The 20,675-nt window shown below is 38.8% G+C and overlaps 3 protein-coding genes across 3 annotated transcripts; 2 read left to right on the top strand and 1 right to left on the bottom strand.

The window, feature by feature from the left end:
• Positions 1–4,254: 4,254 nt before the first annotated feature.
• LOC129725462 (uncharacterized) lies at positions 4,255–4,830 on the bottom strand. The gene is made up of 2 exons (XM_055681338.1): positions 4,747–4,830; positions 4,255–4,675 (listed from the first exon to the last, which is right to left on the bottom strand). The coding sequence occupies exons 1-2, from the start codon at positions 4,759–4,761 to the stop codon at positions 4,379–4,381; spliced, it is 312 nt and encodes a 103-aa protein (XP_055537313.1). The 5' UTR covers positions 4,762–4,830; the 3' UTR covers positions 4,255–4,378.
• An 11,080-nt stretch (positions 4,831–15,910) lies between these two features.
• LOC129723788 (pupal cuticle protein C1B-like) lies at positions 15,911–16,549 on the top strand. The gene is made up of 2 exons (XM_055678210.1): positions 15,911–16,045; positions 16,109–16,549. The coding sequence occupies exons 1-2, from the start codon at positions 16,031–16,033 to the stop codon at positions 16,406–16,408; spliced, it is 315 nt and encodes a 104-aa protein (XP_055534185.1). The 5' UTR covers positions 15,911–16,030; the 3' UTR covers positions 16,409–16,549.
• A 1,274-nt stretch (positions 16,550–17,823) lies between these two features.
• LOC129725400 (calphotin-like) lies at positions 17,824–18,687 on the top strand. Its single transcript, XM_055681188.1, has 2 exons — positions 17,824–17,921; positions 17,995–18,687. The coding sequence occupies exons 1-2, from the start codon at positions 17,907–17,909 to the stop codon at positions 18,400–18,402; spliced, it is 423 nt and encodes a 140-aa protein (XP_055537163.1). The 5' UTR covers positions 17,824–17,906; the 3' UTR covers positions 18,403–18,687.
• The last annotated feature ends 1,988 nt before the right edge of the window (positions 18,688–20,675 follow it).

Raw genomic sequence — 20,675 nt, 5'->3', positions numbered from 1 at the left:
GAAAGGTATATCTGAGCAGCGTTAGCTTTTATTATTGTTGGCAGAGTCAACACTTTGGATTTGGAACCAAGGGTTACAGTGTGTGTGAGAGTAAACCCATGAAAATCGGCAACTTTTGTCCAATTTTTTAACGCAAACGTCACAGACCTAAAACTGGCTCTCGAGCTCAGCAAACTATGATTTTACTGATATTTCAGCACAAAGAATCTGTTGGCCGACATTCAGCAAATTCTTTTACTGAGATCTTGTCAAAAGAGTCATGTTAATGATTCTTGTCCATTTTATTGCTAAATTTATCGTCATACATAATTTATACCGAAATCAGTAAAAGCTTCACTGCAATTTCAGTATAATCGGCAACACTGCTGTCACTCTCGTAAAAGTGTCTTTCGCCTTTTTTTTTCTTCAAATTTTTGTAAACAGGCTAGACGCGTAGAAAAGTTTATAAAATCGTACGAAAGTGATTTTTAAAATAAGGAAGCTTTACAAGCACATGGTTCTGCAAAAACTGCAACGGTAGAATGTATGTCTAACTATTTATTATGCATCGTTAGTACTTAAGACTTCAATTTTTTTTAACGGAACTCCTTCGACTGTTTGCTGCTGTATGCTATAAAGTTGAGTGTTCAAGCACAACTGTAACTAGCTTCATAAACCTTGTATAAACTCCAACTTGATTTTTAAAGGATATATATAAACTATAATTTTTTTAAGAATGTAATTTTGGGCTATTGATGATAAAAAATATTTTTACAGCAAAACGGTTTGTTTGATCGGCATAGCGTCTTTGGCAAAGTTGTAGATTATAGTTTTGCCCTGCCAAAAAAATATACACTGTAAAAAATGTGGTCCCCATAGCACTGTGGTTAGCGATGTCGATCGGCTAGCTCTCCCATACGGTTGTGATAGCGGGTTCGATTCCCAATCAGGTTAAGGATTTTTCCGAGCTGGGAATTTTCTCGACTCAGCACTGGGGCACGGTGTATCGTTAGGGTGGGGCTTATTGTCAAAATTGTTTGCGGGACCCGTTTTCCCAGACCTTAATGGAATTCAACTAATTTTTCATATGTTGTTTATTGGACCCCAAGGAGGTCTTTTTGCTTGAAAAAACGGGTCCCACAAACATTTTTTGAAATCAGTGCTACCCTACACTCAAAGCATTTTTCACGTTATAATTACCGGAAAAGTTATGTGAATATTTTCCACTGTCATTTTCATGTAGATTGTACGTGATTGTCATTTGAGTTTATCATGAACTGGTAAGATGATTTATCCTGTGAATCTTATTCAGTAGACATATGAAGTTCGTGTGAGTTTCACGTAGAATTTAACTACCGGTGAAGTGAAAAGCATTTTTTTTTTTTTCAATCAACGTTTATTTGACACGGCACAATACAAGTTAATGTTTTACGGAGCCAATTATGTCTAGAATTTTACTTCATAAAGTGTCCTAAAAACTAAAGACAAATTTTTTATCCTAGCTGCCGACTACGAGTTGAAATTCAATCTAAGATTAAAACTAAAATTAAACGCGTTTTAAAATTGGTGATTTGTTGTTGGGGCGTCATGATGTTCTTCAAACAGCCAAAAACAATGAGCAGCTTATTTGTTATGTTCTGCTAAACCAAGACACGAACTGGAAAATGGACTTTCTCGGGCCTCTAGTTGCTGGTATCGTGCGGGGTCTAGTTGCTGGTTCTGGATTGGGGGTCCAAACGTGTACTTGTGGTTAAGTTGGATGTAGACGGAAAGGAGTGGGGCTAGACTGGTGCATGGATGGATTTCAGGAAAATGTATATGGAGGTGAAAAGCATTTGATTGTCTGATAGGTTCTATGTTTTATACAACGTATAATTTTCAATTGTTGTTTCCCAAATTCTTGAGAGACTAGGAATAGTTTTTAGAAATTATCTAAATATGTTGCTTGATGAGACGCACGGGCATGCAAAATCGCCAATTCGTAACTGAATTAAACGACATACAAAATGACAGAATGATAATGCGACATTCGCTGGCGATAATCACTGTTAGCTGCACCTGATTATGTTCAGGAAACTCCTCGCAATTTGAACTGAATCTGTGTGAAATCTCGAAGCCGGATCCTTATGGTTTTTACTAAAGCTCACTTATTGGAAGGTCATCGAGGAATTCCTTTCATGTTCAAAGACAACAGCTTCGCCATTTTGATTTCTGTGTATTTTCACACGGAGATTTCACGCGATACTGCATTCTGTTTGACGTTAAGAAGTTGACGTAGATGCTACGTGATAAAACATAGTATGCATGTGATTTTCACGTAGATGTTATGTTTGTCACATAAATCATGCAAAATGACAGAAAATGAATAAGTACAGGAAATTTCACGGAACAATAACGTGAAAAATATTTTGAGTGTAGTGTATCGTTGTACTCATTCTACACCGTGCAAAATGTGCCAAAATAATATCGATAACGAGTTCTCTCAACTAAGCTCTAGTTGATCGAGATCGATGTTATCCCCAGAGGCTCGCATGCGATATTATTGTTGTTGTAAAAAAATTAAAAAATAAACCATTTGTTTTTAAATTGAAGTTTTTTTACTTCTCTATAACACAGTGCAACAATTTTTTTACCTTGGCTTCTATGTATGATTTTCCCATGTTTTTTGACGCAAAAACAAATCTTCCCGAGTTTGAACACATTTCACAACAGTGGGGCCATTTTGGATTTTTGAGAAATCGGAAATTTTCGATGTTTTTTCGACGCCATGCTCTTTTGAATCCAAATGGCGCGTTTTTATCTCCTCGTATTTTCTTCATTACAAGTGAGTTTTGTGCGAAAATGAATGGTGAAATCAACTAGAATTACTAGTGTTGGTGTTTTAAATAACAGAGCTATCGGAATATGCAGCTATAGGAGGATTTCGAGCGATATAAGTGATTTATTATTTAGATTTTTTCTGTTTGAGTTGTTTGCGTTGGCATACTGTATGCTCATCTGCAATTGTTTTTTGACATGTAGGCAGCGTTGTATTTTTTTGGTTTGATCATCAACGTGTAGAGGTAGATTCATACAGATCTGTTTCTTATGTATTTTTGGTTGAGGGTAGAGGAAAAATAAACTAATTATTTACTAAAATGATTGTAAATAAACAGAGGATGTCGTGTTAATACGAATGCGTCACTTAGAACATATTTTTAGACTTTCGGGTTCATGTTTCGGAGAACATTGGACTTTGTTGGCGTGGGTACTATTTGACAATGTTAAACTAAGAGGTGAAGCCCCTTTAGGCTGGCTGATTAAAGATTGATTTGCTACTAATGAAAGTTACCTCAAACCGGTGGATAAAATAAGCGTATAATCAAATTATTAAGAGTCTAAACTCAATGTATACATTCACCCATAACCACAAAACATAAAACAGTAAAATTGGTATATAAATAATCTAAAAATTCAACTGATAAAATGAAAATTTAACTAAAAAGTCGGTAAATCACAATAGCTTCAGCTCTTCGTAGCTCTCAAAATTCATACCTATAATTTAATCAATTATCGACCCACAACATCTAACAGATATATCTCCCTTTCTTACTAAAATTTCCCATCTCACGTAACATTTATGAGGGCACGTAGAGTTCTCTGCGGTTCTCTTAAGTAAATGTTGGACTAACATTCCTTTCCCGTTCCCCAACAGTTGCAAGGACGTGGCCAGGTCGGTAACAGTTCTCTGGAGACATCTTACCTTTGATAACATAATTAGATCCCATTTAATAACATTTAATTAGATCCCAAATTTCACGTTGCTGCTCACAAACGAGGGAAATTTGTTCTCGTAAACAGAGTATTGTTGCTGACACAACCTACGAAGTTGAACAGCTGTTCATGCCATGCCATGCTGTTTTGAAGCCAAATATCAAAAATCTAAGTGTGTCTACATATTAGCATTTTCTTACCCATCTTTAAAAAAACAGATCTTAATTCGCACAAAAACTGAGGTCAAAACGGTAATTCTACGAAAATGGTTTTGGCATGATTTTGGTATATTTCACAAAGCGAAAATCATTGTTCACTGTGATGGATATGAGGTGTGAATCTAGAATTCGGATCAAATGTGTCTTCACGACTCGACGTGCTCACCGAAAGGTTTTAATAAAGACAAACTACTCAACAGCATCTTTTAAATGCATCCTCAAAAAGACAATATAACACACGGCTATTTTTTCTAATTTCGGTCTATGTGACTAATAAACGGTTCCATGAGAAAAAGATCACTAGCAATTTGTACAAATAAATTTTATTGAGTTTGTTTGTAATTTTGCACTTTGACCAGATTGAAGAACGCTTCGCTGCCTGATATCAACATCATCGGTACAGATGACTGAGCTCCTGATGTCTCTTCTTAGTAGTAACCATATGGGGACACTCCGTAGGGAGAATAAGCAAGAGGATTTCCACCGGTGTAAACGAGTGGTGTTCCGGCGGCATACGAGGTTACAGGGGCACCATAGGAATAAGGAGTAACGGATGCGCTGTACGGAGAAACGACGGTCGGGGCAGCAACACTCGAGTACCCAAACGGAGAGGTATATCGGACAGTTGGAGCACCAGCACTAACCACCGCCGGTGAGGAGTAGGAAGCGACGGTCGAAAAGTTGGGGCGTGCAGCTGCGGCGGCAACGGCACATACGAAGATGATCTGAGAATAAACAGAAAAAATAGTTCTTGAGCTTTCACTTATCGGAAATTTTCTCCCAAATAATCACTTACCAGTTTGACGAACATTTTGAAACGATTCGACGAGGTAATTCTGCGGACACTACAAGAAGTTGCTTGAGCTGCTAAACAATTGATTATGTTGCAATGATAATCCAGGAGTTCCTTATATATCAATCGTTTCTGATATACAGCACCATTCGATAGTGTCTAAATATGAACTGCTCGCAACACGCTTGTGTGATAAATTGCGTGACATTGAAAGATTTAATCTATACGGATTTGGTTAGACAAACCAGGAACGCAAAATAGTAGGTACCGATTGTTACAGTTTGGTTCAGCTGAACTTTTACACGAAACGCATGTAGGCAGATGGAAGAGAACAAATTGCTTTTCGTTTATATCGCACAGTAGATCAATCGTCTCAAAATTGTCACATTATCCTAAATAATATATAAATTTATCAGATGATGTTTTGCCATTGGCGTTTTTAACTATGGTATAGAATAAAGAGAGTGTGTATATTTCTATCCACCATTGGATTGAACGTTTTTTCGTTGTGCATCGGACATTAGAGAATTCAAAGAGCGACAAAAATATTTCAATAGTATTTATTCTCTGTATACAAATGACAAAATGTAATTCGCTTTTGGAAAGTAACCTAGCAAAATTTAAATGTCAGTAATCAAATGTGAACCTTCCTTATCTTAATCTTCCTTATTGCGTTCTAAAGAACTAATCAAATATTAATTCTTATTCTGAAAATGATCAGTAAACTTAATCTCTAATAGGTACTGTTGTGTTCTTTTTAAAAGTTCACAATGATTTGCAACTGATGCCCAATAAACCAAACTGATCTATAATATATATATATATAAAATGTTGTTTTATATTTAAAAAGTGACAATTAATTCAGTTGGGTTTGGTTGCTTAGCTTTTCACGGATTTTCGATTTTTGAATATTATCAAAAAAAGTTTTATTTTTACATCATTGTCCTTCGATTTTTTAATGAAGAATAAAAATCGCTACAATGAAAGTTGGTCTATGGGTGAACTGTTATTGTAGCGATTTCGAGCAGTTCTAATTTGTGGTTTAAAAAATGAACGACAACGATAGAAACTTTTTGAAAATCATTTTTTGCTTAGAAAATGCAGCTCTTTTAGATGATATATAAACACTGATAAACACTATAGTTAAACAACCCAATTATCTTGGTTTTTATTACTATCGTAAAGTGGTAATGTAACGCTCGTATAATCGTGTGTTTACGCGGAACCCGAAAAAAAACAATCAACGTTAACATACCGTTTGTCGACCGTAGAAATGTTCATTGTCGCTTGATTGTGCTTTGTTTTGCGTCTCTCATCCGAAGAACGTTGGGCAAATTAACTTATAGCGCACCTGGTATACTTCTTGATTGATGGCCAAACCACTGAGCTTGAACATGATTTTTTTTTGTCCAGTACTCTGGCCGATCTAACACTACCCCTGGCGTATTATTGTTGAAGTTTGCAGGAAATTATACACAGTCGAAACCGGAAGATTTTCGAAATTTTTACCAAAATTTTTCTGCAGTTCAGTTAGAACTACACAATGCGCTTGCGCAACGTTTCTTGTTTCGGCGCCATTTTGAACAGAACTGTGCGTGCATAAACAAAAACAAAAAATATTGGAGAGAGATCTCTAATATAAATATTCTTATTGCTCTCTGAACGTGTTTGTTGTTGAATATGAGCACCTCAAAAAAATCCAAATTTTAGGTTGTTAGCCGTTATATCGCGTATTACGAGGAGAACTGGCAACAAGGCCAATTAGATGATATGCGTGAAGACTGGCATCTCTGGATCGATCCCATACAAATGACAAGCGTCAAATCAAACAGCGTACTCCATTTATTAAAGGTGCATCGCTGCGAAAACGGAGTGGGTGTATGTGGTGGTCCAACCTGTGCGTTTGGTTTGCATTCGCATCGCTAGCACACACACTAGCATGCGTCGTTCCACTTTTACTCGAAAGACTGCGCTGCCAAAATTGTCGCTTAATCTCAGGCAGAGTTCCCAGTCTTCCTGATATGATGTTTTTGGTTTGACACAGTGTTTCAGTACAAAATGCTGTTGGAATTTGTAAGTTTAGGTGCTGCTGTTACCAATAATAGTGGAGGAAGGGGTCAGTGGATCGTTCTAAGTAAGATGAGAGGTAGTCTACTTCGTAAATCAATACTGATCGATCATTTCCGATTTCGCTGAATCTTTGCGCAGATGCTTTTTTTTTGATAAAGAGTTTATTTTATGATATCAGTTGTTCATGTTGAATTGCTTTTGCTTAAAAAAAATCTAAAAATGTGACTTATAAATAAAATATTATATATCAAAAAACCGTTTGTTTGATTGAAATAGTGTCTTCAGCAAAGTTGTAGGTAAGAAAGTTGCGGTTCTAGAAAAAAATACATGCACTGTGAAATTTTTTTTCTCTGTGCTAAATTTTGCAAATTGTCACCAAATATTAAATATTTCAAAAATACTTTTTTTGAATATCCAATTTTTTTCACTCATTGTAGATAACAATGTATACGTTAGGACAATCCGTCAGAATTTGACGATGGTAGAATAATAAACAAAAAAGCCAAAAAAAAAGTTTTTTTCTTTATCTGAGCCAAAATTGGTTGTTCGATTTATGTCATGTCTGCAGCAAAGTTGTAGATAGTATTTTTGTCGTTCTAGACGGAATATACACCGTAAGAAAACAAATTTCTTCTTAAAACACGTTTAAAGAATAATTATAAATTGAATATCTCTAAAAGTACACTTTTAAAGATCTGTTTTTTTTTCAGATACTATACATTGTTAACCAAACATTGATACTTGTTTGAATATACTAAAAAAACTGAGAAAAGAATGTTTTTTTTTCAGATAAGGTATAGTTGATAACTCTTTACAGATAATAATTCTTCAAACTAATAATATTTTTCTGCATCTTGTATTACCAATATGTACCACATTCTGAAAAAGATTGAAATAAATATCCAAAACGGATTGATTTTCAAATTTTGCGTGAAAAATGCCAAAGTGTGTTTGAATCTTTAGCTAACTGCGGATAGACAGGTAGACAAGTGCAGCCACTCATCGAAAGACTGCGACCTGCATATTTTTCGAACTCTAAGACTAATAATGAACACTTTCTCTTTAATCTTGTTTTTCAATTTAACTAGCGATTTTTTTTGCTTCATTCGCAAATATATGGTACCGGGCTCCAGAAGCATATTTACTGTTGGCCTAAACTGTTTTCAAACTGTAGATTTGAATACACTTTTTTGATATTTACAAGATACACAAAAACACTTGTGCGTGGCCCCAATAAAATACTTACTATTAGTTAAACTCGTTTTTAAAAATAAAAATAAAATATACCTTGTATTTCTTTCAAATAAACCACACACACTTGTGCGCGGCCCCAACAGTATTTTCACTGTCTGTTGGTCTAAGCCATCACCAAATATTAATGAGCTAACTAGAGAGATGGTCGGGTATGGGAAATTTGTTACCCGTACCCGACTCATTGAGAATTTTCAAACCCGTACCTTACCCGAACCCGAAGTCGGGTTTGTTTAAAATAACCGTACCCGACACGAACCCGAAAATTTTTTTTTTCCAACTACTCGTTCCCGACCCGTACCCGAAAGGAAAATACCTCCAAATTGCCGGTACCCGACCTGTACCCGACTCGTCCTGGATTTATTTTATTTTATTCTATGCTATTTTATTTTATTTTATTTAATGTTATTTAATTTAATTTAATTTTATTTTATTTTTTTCAAATACCTGGTTACCTCGCACATTTTATGCACCGATTGTCATATGTGCTTTCTCGAGATGATGGCCGGAGTTAGACCAGAACCGAGTGTTCAGGTGAACGAATGTTAATGAAGCCAGAGTTCCAGGCGATATATTGGTTCTCCTAGAATCCAGCGTAGCATCTGTCACTGAGAACGTCCGCTCGTCTGATGTTGAAAAATTTGACCATTTTTATCACGCAGCAAAATATCTATTCATAACTGTCTGCAAAGAATTTGGGTTCAATTTTTCGTGTTAGTTAGCTCATTTTAAAATTGAACACGGATTTCAATTATTTATTTTATATGCATACGTACGATTCATATAAACTGCAGACAATTTTTATTTTGTTTCGAAAGATTAATAAAAATTCAATAGATTTTTTTCGAAAGATTCATAATAACTTTATAATGAACCAGATCGAACTCTTCTTGTTGAAGAATAGGGTAGATTAACCTATAGTGGACCCCTTTATTTTATAACCCATGGCTGTTTTGTTTTCCGATGGAAGTTTCCTGGAAACCTGACGGATGGTCCACTATAAGGAAGGGGTCCACTAAATGTTAATTTACCCTACTAGAACAACATGGAGAATGGTGAGAAATGCATGTCTGGTAGAGTTTAACATAAATGACAAGTTTTATGTGGAATCTAAAATTCGGTATAACAAAGATATTTCTATACATGCGGCACCCCTGGTCACAGTGCAAACCAAGACCTGGGAAGGAGAAACGAATACTACACTAAAAACTGATCAAAATAGATGACACGCACATTCATCGTTGAATTTTTTTGATAGCGTGTAACTATCTCCCTGCTGTAACCCGAACATGACTCGAATCAAGTTTTTAGTAACATAAGGAATACTAAATGGGCAAATTTGTTAATAATACACAGATTTTCCGAGTCAGTTTCTTCAGATTTTAAAGTTTATATATATTACGCAGAGTTGCAATAATTTTACAATTTTATACCTTATTATTTTGTGGAACGAAAATAAACATTCAACCGTGCTGAAGTGTATAGTTCGAAATTGTTGTCAAACGATTTTTTTCATACCCGAGTAATAATTACGTAGGAGGTATTCCGAAAAGAATTTATTTGCAAATATTGCAGAAATATTACCAGACGAGTTGAGAATTTTCCAAACCCGTACTCGACCCGAACCCGAAGCCTTGGTTTTGAAATAATCCGTACTCGACCCGAACCCGAAAAATATATTCAGGCGTTACCCGGAACCCGACCCGCACCCGTCGGGTACGGGTATCGGGTAAAAATACCCGTACCCGACCAACTCTATTCTCTAATCGGCCGGCTGAATATAGAATAAACCGCAAATAGCTAAAAAAAGAGAGGGGGTAGAAATTATGTATGGGTAGTTCCATACGCATAAGGATCAAGGGCAGATTCTTCAATTACAGCCTTATCAACGTGTACGCGCCGACAAACGATAAAACCGATGACGTAAAGGAGGAGTTCTATGAGCTCCTCGAGAAAACGTATGCCGCGGCCAGGGGAATGGCCATCTTTAGCACCCATTTTGCACGTCTGAATATTCGGAAGCACACCTGGAGACACCCCAATGGAGAGGCCTGCTCACAGATCGACCACAAGCTGATCGACGGCCGGCACTTTTCAGACGTCATAGATGTGCGGTCCTTTCGAGGGCCAAACATCGACTCGGATCACTATCTCGTGGTAGGCAAGATTCGCGCCCGGTTGTCCAATGTATTCGAATCGAGATCGGCGAGAAAGATACATCTGGACATCCAGAGGTTATCAGCGGAAGGAGTTGCTGCAGAGTATACTCGGAAAGTTGATAGACGGATCGGTGGACCAGCTGGAGTGGACCTGAACGAGCAGTGGAAGCACATCCATGATGCGGTCAGCGAAACAGCGCGAGAAGTGATAGGCATGACAACGGGAACCACGCGTAGTGGGTGGTTCGATGCTGAGTGCCTAGAGGTGACGGAGGAGAAGAATCGAGCCTACGCCAACACGTTAGTAGCAGCTAATCGTGTAACGCGACAGATGCGGGAGAAATACCGGGAGGCAAGAGCTGCCGAAAAGAGGCTTCATCGCCGTAAGAAACGTGAGCACTACGATCGCGTCCTCGCGGAGGCGGAGAATTGCTTCACCAGGCACGACACGAGGAGCTTCTATAGAACGATCTACGGAATCAGGAACCGGACCGTGCCAGTACCTGCCATGTGCAATGACAGGGAGGGGAACCTGATTACCGATAAATCTCAGGTGGCTAGGCGTTGGAAGCAACATTTCGAAGTGGTGTTGAACGGCGAGAAAGGGAGGAGAGCCGTCGAGGGGAACATGATAGAAATTGGGGAGGACGGACAAGCTGTGGCTCGACGGTTTCACATCATGCGTCAGGACAGCGGGCGAATTTTCGGATTGTGATTTTGTGACGTTAGATGGTCTGAAGCAAGGTGACGGGCTCTCGAACTTGCTGTTCAACATAGCTTTGGAAGGTGCGATACGAAGGGCAGGTGTGCAGAGGAGCGGCACCATCATCACTAAGTCTCACATGCTTCTGGGCTTTGCGGACGACATTGATATAATTGGTGTTAACCGTAGAGCAGTTGAGGAGGCCTTTACGGCTCTCAAGAGGGAAGCTGCGAGAATTGGACTCACCAGAAACACTGCCAAAGAAGAACCACTGGTAGTTCTACGGGTGTTGGTGCTGCGGTGGAGATGGATGGGGATACTTTCGAAGTGGTCGACGAATTTATTTATCTTGGTACTCTCGTGACATGTGACAACGAGGTGAGCCGTGAGGTGAAGAGGCGGATTGCGGCGGCGAATAGGGCTTATTACGGATTGCGTAGCCTGCTTAGGTCCCATAGCCTACAGATCCGTACGAAATTTGCGCTCTATAGGACTCTGATCCTCCCGGTGGCGCTCTACGGACATGAATCGTGGATGTGGAAGGAGGCCGATCAACGAGCACTTGGGGTCGTCGAGCGTAGAATCCTGCGATCAATACTCGGAGGCAAACTAGAGAACGGGGTGTGGCGCAGGCGCATGAATCAAGCTGATGAAACACGGCAGGTTACAGTAGGCTGGCCATGTAGCACGGATGGCGGATGAGCGACCGGCAAAGATAATATTTAGTAGAGAACCGGATAGAGGCCGACGACTTCGAGGCAGACCGCGCACGCGCTGGATGTGTGCTGTCGACAAGGATGCCAGAGCAGCGGGTGTAAGGGGAGACTGGAGAGTAGCAGCCCAAGACCGAGTTTTGTGGAGACGTATTCTGGATTCGGCATAGGATCTTAAAGATCTGTCGCCATGAAAGTAAAGTAAAGTAAGTAAGTTCCATACGCAGTGTCCATACCACTTGGACACGATCATTACGGATTTGACTCAAAGTTGGAGAATTATTCAATTTACATTTTTCGACAATGAAATTTGTGTTCCTTGGAAAACTTCACGCAAAAATCAACTATCACCCCGAGGCAATATGATTCAATTTCGAGATATACCATTTTTACGAAACCAGTTTTAAATTTTTCCACTCTATATCAATCGAACAATAATAGAGTAATCGCTCCTATATTCATCTCAGTACTTATATTCATAACATAACGCCTTTTTAATCAATTTATTGTCGAATTTCATCATATTTTCAACGTAAAACTTTCAACCTCTTGACAAAATCAAGAAGCAAATACATTTACTTTCAAAATGTGTTGAAATTTGACGGTAAATTGAACAAATGAGCGAAATAAGATGAATATAGGTGAGATGATTACCCTAAAATTTGTGGTCCCCGTGGCTCTGTGGCTCTGTGGTTGGCGATGTCACTCGGCTAGCACTCCCACAAGGTTGTGATATCGGGTTCGATTCCCGATCGAGTCGAGGATCTTTTCGAGCTGAAAATTTTCTCGCCTCAACACTGGGGCACAGTGTATCGTTGTACTTATTCTACACGTATGCAAAATGTGTCAAAAACAATATCGATAACGAATGCTCTCAACTAATTTAGTTAATCGAGACCGCAATTAGCCCTCAGGCTAAGCGTGCGATATTGTTTTTTACCCTAAATATTGGTGATTGTCTGTTAACTAAGCCAAAAAACAACCCAACCAATGATTTTTAGGATTTATCTGCCTATCAAGCAATCCACATGTATTGTTACTTTTTTACAGCAGTGATGCCCCCAGTTGATTTTTGCTCGCAATAATTTCTCTGAAATTAAAAATCATGGGTTTATTTCTCTTCCTTTTTTTATTTTTCTCTCTTGATTGCAGTTTCATCGCTATTTCTTTTATATTGTTTTATTCTATGGTGATTATGATTGAAAATATTTTTTAATAAAATTCTCTCGTCATACGATATTCTACGTCAATTATTTCATCGAATTTACAGTGTATAAGAGGAGATGGGCTAGTACATGTCGTTGAAATGAAACATTTTTACACAGAATGACGACATCAGTAGTAACAAAATGTTTAAAACTTTTAATATTTGGATAAGCACACTTAAAAAAAATTGACTGACCTCTTTTGAAAGTCCAAAATGGTGATATTTCAATTATTAATATTTAAAAAAGTCTTTGCTATATGGATATATGATATGATGAGGAAGTGAAAAATGTTACAAGGTACTTCGTATATATAAAAGCTTTTGATTTGGAAAGGGTAAGCAGAAAACTAAAATAGCGTTTGAATCCGCGATAATCCGGACACCTTCAAATCAGTGTAACTCTTACAATATTCAAGCTATGATCGACTCTTTTCACTAAAATATAGCTGGGGGTTTATACTTTCGCCTACTTTGGTTTGTTTTGACATTTTGTGAACAGTGCTCAAAATGTCGACGAACGAAAAAGACGTGTGCGAACTTGTACAGTCGTACCGAAAATCCTCAGTTCATGATACGTGAACTCGCGAAAAAGTTAATTTTCCCAAAACCACTATCCACCATGTGTAAAAAAGGTTTTTTGATCGTTTGGGTATCGGAAGGAAACCAAGCAGTGATGAAAAAATTGGTCGTGCGGATAGTTCTATGGACAGAAAGGGGGAGAAAAGGTAGGAAACGATTCCGAAGCTCTCTATTCAAACTGTGACTTGTTTAAAAAGCGAACACTTTCCGGAGAGAAGCAGGATGTCAAAGATGACAAACAATTTCATCAAAGCTGGAAGTGCTGCTAGCAAGATAACCGGGGAGACTATACAAAACCTAATGGATGGAGTGGAGCACAAAGGACGAGATTTTTGCATCAATGGAGTAGTTATGCTAGAAGAATAACCCAACAAACAGTTTTGTTGACTAACGGTTTCCGCAGCTATAATTCAGCCAAAATCATCTTAATAATAGCTTAATAAGCTGTAAATCAAGAAAAATTGTTCGTTAGGAATGCTTTGTTAGTATTTTTTGAGTGTCCGGATTGTTGCGGATTCTAGCCTTCCATGCGTAACATCGCTTTGAAATCAAGAATGGCGACATGTGGTGCAATAAATTGATTAAAAGGTTAACACTCTGTTTGGCATATGGACGCGAAACATAGAGACACGAGGCAAATAGACACGATGCCGAAAGAACGCGATTATGAACAATATGATCTAACCAAGATCTGATCTGGACTTTTTTCAGTTTTTAACCAATACCAAAAGCGACTTACATAATTGTTCAACATTTAAGTTTGATTTTGTTATAATTGCAATCATCTATTTCCAAATTTTCTGTGAATATGAAAGGCTAACCTAAAGACAAAACTGCTGAATATTTATTATTGTGAAGTGGGGCAAAATAATTGATATTCTCCGTACCTGAGAGTGCTACCTGCAAGATTAATCCAAATTTCATTTGCAATCCTGTATAGCATACTGGATCTATCATTCATCCCGGTCGAATTCTGGTTATTATCCAACACGGATGTGCAAGATAAGGATGAAAAAAAAATTGTGGATTTGTTCATATTTAATTTGATATTTCATTAAATATTATATTTAACATACATTTTTTCGAGATTTAAAACGCTCATACATTCTAAGTACTCAAACATTTTATTTATATCGAAGTTTCTATCCTATTTTTTAACATACTGTCAGTTATTCATATTTGTAATTTTATTATTTTGTTTCCAATATAGAAGTAATCCAACTTCAGAAGATTAATTAAACTGGTTCTAGCGTCAGTTGCCACCATAAATTTAAAAATAAATACAAGTATCGAAAATAACCAACATGGATGTTGAACCTACGCTAGACATCGATTTTTTGCGTTTACTTCAAACAAAAACCGTCGTTTTTTACATGCGAAAATAAACGTCGGGCAACACTTGCCTACATTAGCAGCACAAAAAGTCGATCATGGCACAATAACCCGTTGATTTGTCCGTGTAGTTTCCAAGAAAAATGGATCAATCTGGCAAATGTCACTGAATGGCACCTTATTATGCATATTAACTGGTGGGGTTGTTTTTAAGTACCAATGCAAGGCTTTATTTTTTTTTTATAAGTTTAGTTCCGTTCCAAAAGAGATCACTATCGATATTATGTTTACTGATTTTTAAATCAGACACAAATCGTAACAAATGAGTTACGGTCAGTAAAAGTTGTGCATTTTACTATTCGTGGGCAAATTAGGAAAAAAAACGCGTCTAACTCAAGGTCATTCTATTTCTAGACCTCAGTTGAGTTTGAACGGTAGCTAGACTAACATGCTCAACTGTATACAAACAGTGTGATAGTGTTTATTTTTTGCTACTTTTCTGTTCATTAATCTTTGCATCACGCGATCATGCTGGCCCGATAGTTCCAGTTTTAAAATGTCAGCACACACCTTAAAACGATGGCTGCCACACCGGCCGGCAAAAAATTAGGATTTACAATTGAACATGCTCGGGATCGAATTGGAGTCTTTGCGAGTGTTTTCTTCACCTGACTGAGAACTGATCTATCTGCAAGGGCTTGGTCTGGACATCGTACAGTCTCCCGAACCGGTTGGCCGAAATGTCATTTTTTTGTGCCACACTTCAAATCGACCAAAGTTTCACGTGCACAATGGGTGTTTTGTTTACGACCGAAATTTGATGCTTTTACTTAAACCTTCATGGCAGTAGCTAAATTTTTTGGATCGGTAATATTTTTTTTCGGAACCATTCCGGACTTCAAGTATAACAACGATATTTTTCCCAATAAAAAGAATAATGATTCTGGACATGTTCGATCCACTATGCGATTAAAAAATAATATTTTCTTTTGTTCCATCGGCCCGCTTACAATTAGCATCTCGATTGATCAGAACTGTGGGCAATAGGTGTAGATTTTATTTTATGGTTTTGGTTAACCATATCCTGTTGCTTGGAGTGATGTCCGATGTGCCATATAAGCGTGTCTGCAATTCGTATTTCTATATGATTGTACGAAGTTTTGGTTCGTATATAAGGAACTCTCTGGAGTGCTATTAAATCATAATCAACTGTTTAGCAGCTCAAGTAACTTCTTGTAGTGTCAGCAGAACCACCTCGTCAAAACATTTCAAAATGTTCGCCAAATTGGTAAGTCATTATCGTAAAAGAATACGACCAACAGGAGAAAGTTGAACTATTTTTACTTTTCAGATCATTCTTGCGATCGCCATTGCCGCCGTTGCTGCGCGCCCTGGATATTCGGCCGTCACTTCCTACTCCTCCCCGGTGTTTAGTGCTGTTGCCCCAACAGTTGTTGCCACCCGTGCTGTTCCGTATGCCGCTCCTTACTCATACTCTGGTGTTGTTCCCACTGCCTACAGCGCACCAGTTGCTTCTTATTCCTATGGCGCTCCAGTAGCTTCCTATGCTGCCGGAGCTCCAGTTGTCTACTCTGCCGGTGGCCCAGTTGGTTACTCATCCTTCGGAGTATCCCCCTACACTTATTACTAAACTAGGACGCACTCATGTCTAGCGTTGGTCTGGCTTCCAACTATTTGTACCGATGTTAATATCATGAAGCAGTGTTCTTAGCTCTGAGCAAAGTGCAAAATTACAAACAAACTCATTAAAATACTAGTAGAAACCACAAAACTGGAACTTTTTTTCTAATTTAAAGAAACAATCCAAAAATGACAAAAAACTGTATTAAAAGAGTATCACAAAACCTACATTGTTATCTAGGATGAATAGCTCACAAATAACCAGGGAAAACTGTATTCCAAGTTTTCTACGGACGAAACTTTGAAACACTCGAAAATTCACAGCATGAGTCATAATACTGTACACCAAACAATTGACAAATTGTTGAAGAAAACGACGACTTCGAAATACTGTTGGAAAACTCCGAAATCGATAAAGAATAAAATAAAGCAAGGATATGAAATACGTTGAACTTGTTTTTAATCCTATACACAAAATAATCGTGGTCGAACTAATGCTGGCGTCTAGAAATTCTAGGATACTACGCCTTGAACTTGGACACATTCCGCTTCAACACTCCTCCTCAAGGGCGGTGTTCCGAGACCTTTCTTCTTCCACATCTACTGCAGATTGACCCGGCTTAGGGGTTTTGTCAGCATATCTGCCAACATACCCTCAGTCGTTCAGTACTTAACCTTTACGGTTCCTGTTTTGGTCAAATCCGGGACGAAATTATATCTCGTGTTAACATGTTTTGTCCTTCTAACATCCTTCAGCGTTCATTAAAATCTCGTGGATGGCTGTACGATATCCTCGCTAAGTACTCGTATCTGCTTCAAAAGCCAACAATATAGAAGGAAACGGACTATGATAGGTATTGTATCAGAACGACACACTTGAATCCTATGCTAACTGTTCAAAACGGAAGGTTGGGTTCGTGTCCAGCAACCAATACTTATTAATAATACGTTCGTGAATGAAGTCTAATTCCACAATAATCATAAATTATTTTTCAATCGAACCCAATGTCACCACACTGACTGATAACAAGTAAACAAAGTGTTTCGCCATGTACCTAGGCCAATAACTAGGGGCTGCTGATTTGAATACAATACCACCTATTTAGGGATTTGTTTTGCATGGCCATTTTTGGTGTTCATAACCAAATTCGCAATTTCGGTTTTCCAACGGGGTGAGTGTCACCGTTCCACTTCGGCCGATTGTATAATACTCTAAGGTATAGGTATTTAAGAATTGGTTCGAAATAAAAACCCAAAAAACGTGAAGCACGCCTGCGCATAAAACATCGTTAGTATACGCACATGTTGGCTGCCACAACTACTCCCGGCATCACTATTTGTGGAGTTCCATATCACAAAACGTTATAGTAGGGCGTTTAATCGCCATCGATGAGGCAGTTAGTTGGTGATATAAAAAGCGATAACGGTATTTTTCGATTATTATTCACTAATCGTTCGTTTATTGTTACGGTTCCTTTTTCGATACATCAATAGAAGTTTGTTTTAAAATGGTTGTCAAAGTGGTAAGTGCGTGTGTGTGCGATTGATTTAGTTATCCGATAAATTCGACATGTAACATCCGGCCTACAATTCCAGTTGCTCGTAATTTGTCTGTTGGCTGTGGTCAGTGCCAAACCTCATGTGTGCGCCCACATCTCTCCAGCGTTCGTCACGGCTCACAGTTCCCAGGTGTTCGCCCGGACGTACAACGGAATAGTGCCAATAGCAGTACCAGCCCACATACCTGCTCCAATTCCTGCCGCGTTCCCAGCACCTGTCCCGACGATCTATGTTCCTCCCCCAACGGGGCCGGCATTTTTCGCCTATCCTGTGTACGCACCGGGTCCTGCTGCCATTCCGGCAGTGCCGGCCGTAGTCGCTACGCCGACAGTTGTGGCTACTGCACCAGTCGCCAAAGTAGTTAGTGCAGCACCAGCAGCAAAATTAGTGCGGCGACCAGCCATTTATCTGACTACTATTCGTCATCGCTCGGTTTATGTGTAAACGCAGTACTTTTTACAATAACCGTAATGTGATGTATGTAGTTGATAAGTGAATTGTATATTATTTAGGTAGTACTCTACAATGCTAGTCGAAATGAAAATAATTCACGAAACTGTAAACCATTCATAAATGAAATGAATGAGACTGATGTTGTGGTTTTATTAACTGTCAGAAGCAATTAGCACGGCTTTGCCCATGATTAACACGAGAGCGAAAGGCTTCGCCATTTATGATATGGGAAGGTAACCTATTTTAAGCAGGTTATGAAGCCGCTGGTGTTTTGAGACGAAACAGTCGAAATGTGTAAGGTGAAATACAAACATAGGTATATCAATTTTTTTTTTTTATTCTCGCTTATTTTCCGTCGGTCTAGTTCCGCCACTGTTGTGGCCAATCACCGACGCCCAGGGAGGCGACTCCACACCCAGGACCCTAACTCACGACCCGTTTATTAACGGACCGGCGCCAACGGCTTTACTTCCTCATGCGATGGAAGGCGTGATCCCAGAGATTTTTCGCCTCAGAAAATCTCCCGGTGTCGGCTGGGATTGAATCTAGACCAGTTGGGTTGGTTGTTAGTGGATCACGCCACCTCACAACCATCGACACCTATGTCGGCGGTGGGATTCGAACCCAGGCGTCGAGCGTGGTTGGCGGAGACGTTACCAACCACACTAGGCCCCCGCTAGGTATATCAATTTGTTTAGTATCTTACTCTCTAAAAATAATTTAGCAACGTTAACAATAATCAACTAAAGTAACCAATCGAAGGACATTATTTCAATCACCTCAAACCTATTTTAAGCAGTTGTATCCGTTTTGCAGGGGAATTTTTCAGCACCCGAAGTGGCGCCTGAATGGTTGCAATTTAGATTGGTTTTTTATTTCGATTGATGTTTATTCAAAAAATATCGTAATCGTAACACAACTAGTTATTCAGGGTTTTCGTTATAATCATTGAAATTGTCGATATTGAACAAAATTCAAGAGTTTGAGGCCCGTTTTCTCTGATTGATTGACTTTTTCCTCGAAAAATGACTTTCACACTCTATTACTCAGCAACTAAATGCACAATTGACACAAACTGTATTTTAAGTTGTAAAGCAGGCAATGTGTGTGATTTTTTCGAGGATGCAAAAAATGAACACGGGCTGAGAATGTGATTGGAGTGGAGAAAATTTCCTTTGACCAGATGGGATTACGTAGATTGCAGGTTCGCGTCCCGTCTGGACGAGGGTAATTTTTTCAAAATCTAAATCACATCCTCAGCCCGTGTTCATTTTTCGCATCCTCGAAAAAATCACATAGGGGAACGGCTCCATTATTAATCTCAGTCCATATATTCATCTCATACAACATGAAAACTTAATTGAAAACAGGAATAAACGCATATTTTCTTCTTAGAGGCCGCTGTTGTTTCGGTGTGAATTCCGAGTGTTTGATTTGAATCGCGATGAAGTGTTCCTAGGATTGTCGAGTACGGTTGGGGATAGTGCAATAATGTCGACGTATTTTATTTAGCCTTCCCGTCGCGTAATCGTTATATTTTAAGTGCAAAGGGTGGAGTAAAAGGTAATACGAAATGTGGCGGTGAGAGTGACGTCAATGTTGAAATCCGTGAAAGATTCGTGCAATTTTGTGGCTAATTTGTGAGAGCTGCATTTCTTTTTCGGTGGCGGAGCACGTTTCCCGCTAGCCCTTGCCTGGTCATAAGTGTGTGTGTGAGTAAGTGCAAGTTGAACAAGGAAAAGCGAGAGAAGTGCGAGTGCAGGATGACCGTTGCTCTTGCGTGCGGCACTTTCTCGCACTAGCAGGATAGTTCAGAGAGGACGCGGGAATTAAAGGATAAGTATTAGTGTTGGTCAACCCGGTGGCATCACTGACGTTTACGTACAACATTAGCCAGTACAACACTGACGTTTACGCCAGCATTAGCTGGATCACTGGATCAATTTTACATGCAATTTGACAGCTGATTCATCGAAACAAGAAAAAAAGCATTGTTCATACGTGCACATAGTGTCGGTGTTCAGCGGCAGTGTACTTACGTGTTGTTTTCGGATGATATGTTTATTACACATAACGTCGAGAGGTTTACTTGATAAAACAAACAATAAATGCGTTGCATTGTTATAGAATGTACACAACGTTTGCTCTTGCCGATTGCGAATGGCGGTGTTTCTTGCAGGTAGCTGGCAAAACGTGGTAAAGAATACCATCTCAATGTATGTGTAAAAGAGAAAGCGTATCAATGCCTGTGTGTTTCAAATTTA

Source organism: Wyeomyia smithii, chromosome 2 (assembly GCF_029784165.1).
Source record: "Wyeomyia smithii strain HCP4-BCI-WySm-NY-G18 chromosome 2, ASM2978416v1, whole genome shotgun sequence".
NCBI classification, from domain to species: domain Eukaryota; kingdom Metazoa; phylum Arthropoda; class Insecta; order Diptera; family Culicidae; genus Wyeomyia; species Wyeomyia smithii.
The sequence above is the reverse complement of the archived record's forward strand: the minus strand, read 5'-3'. Positions and strand labels throughout refer to the sequence as shown.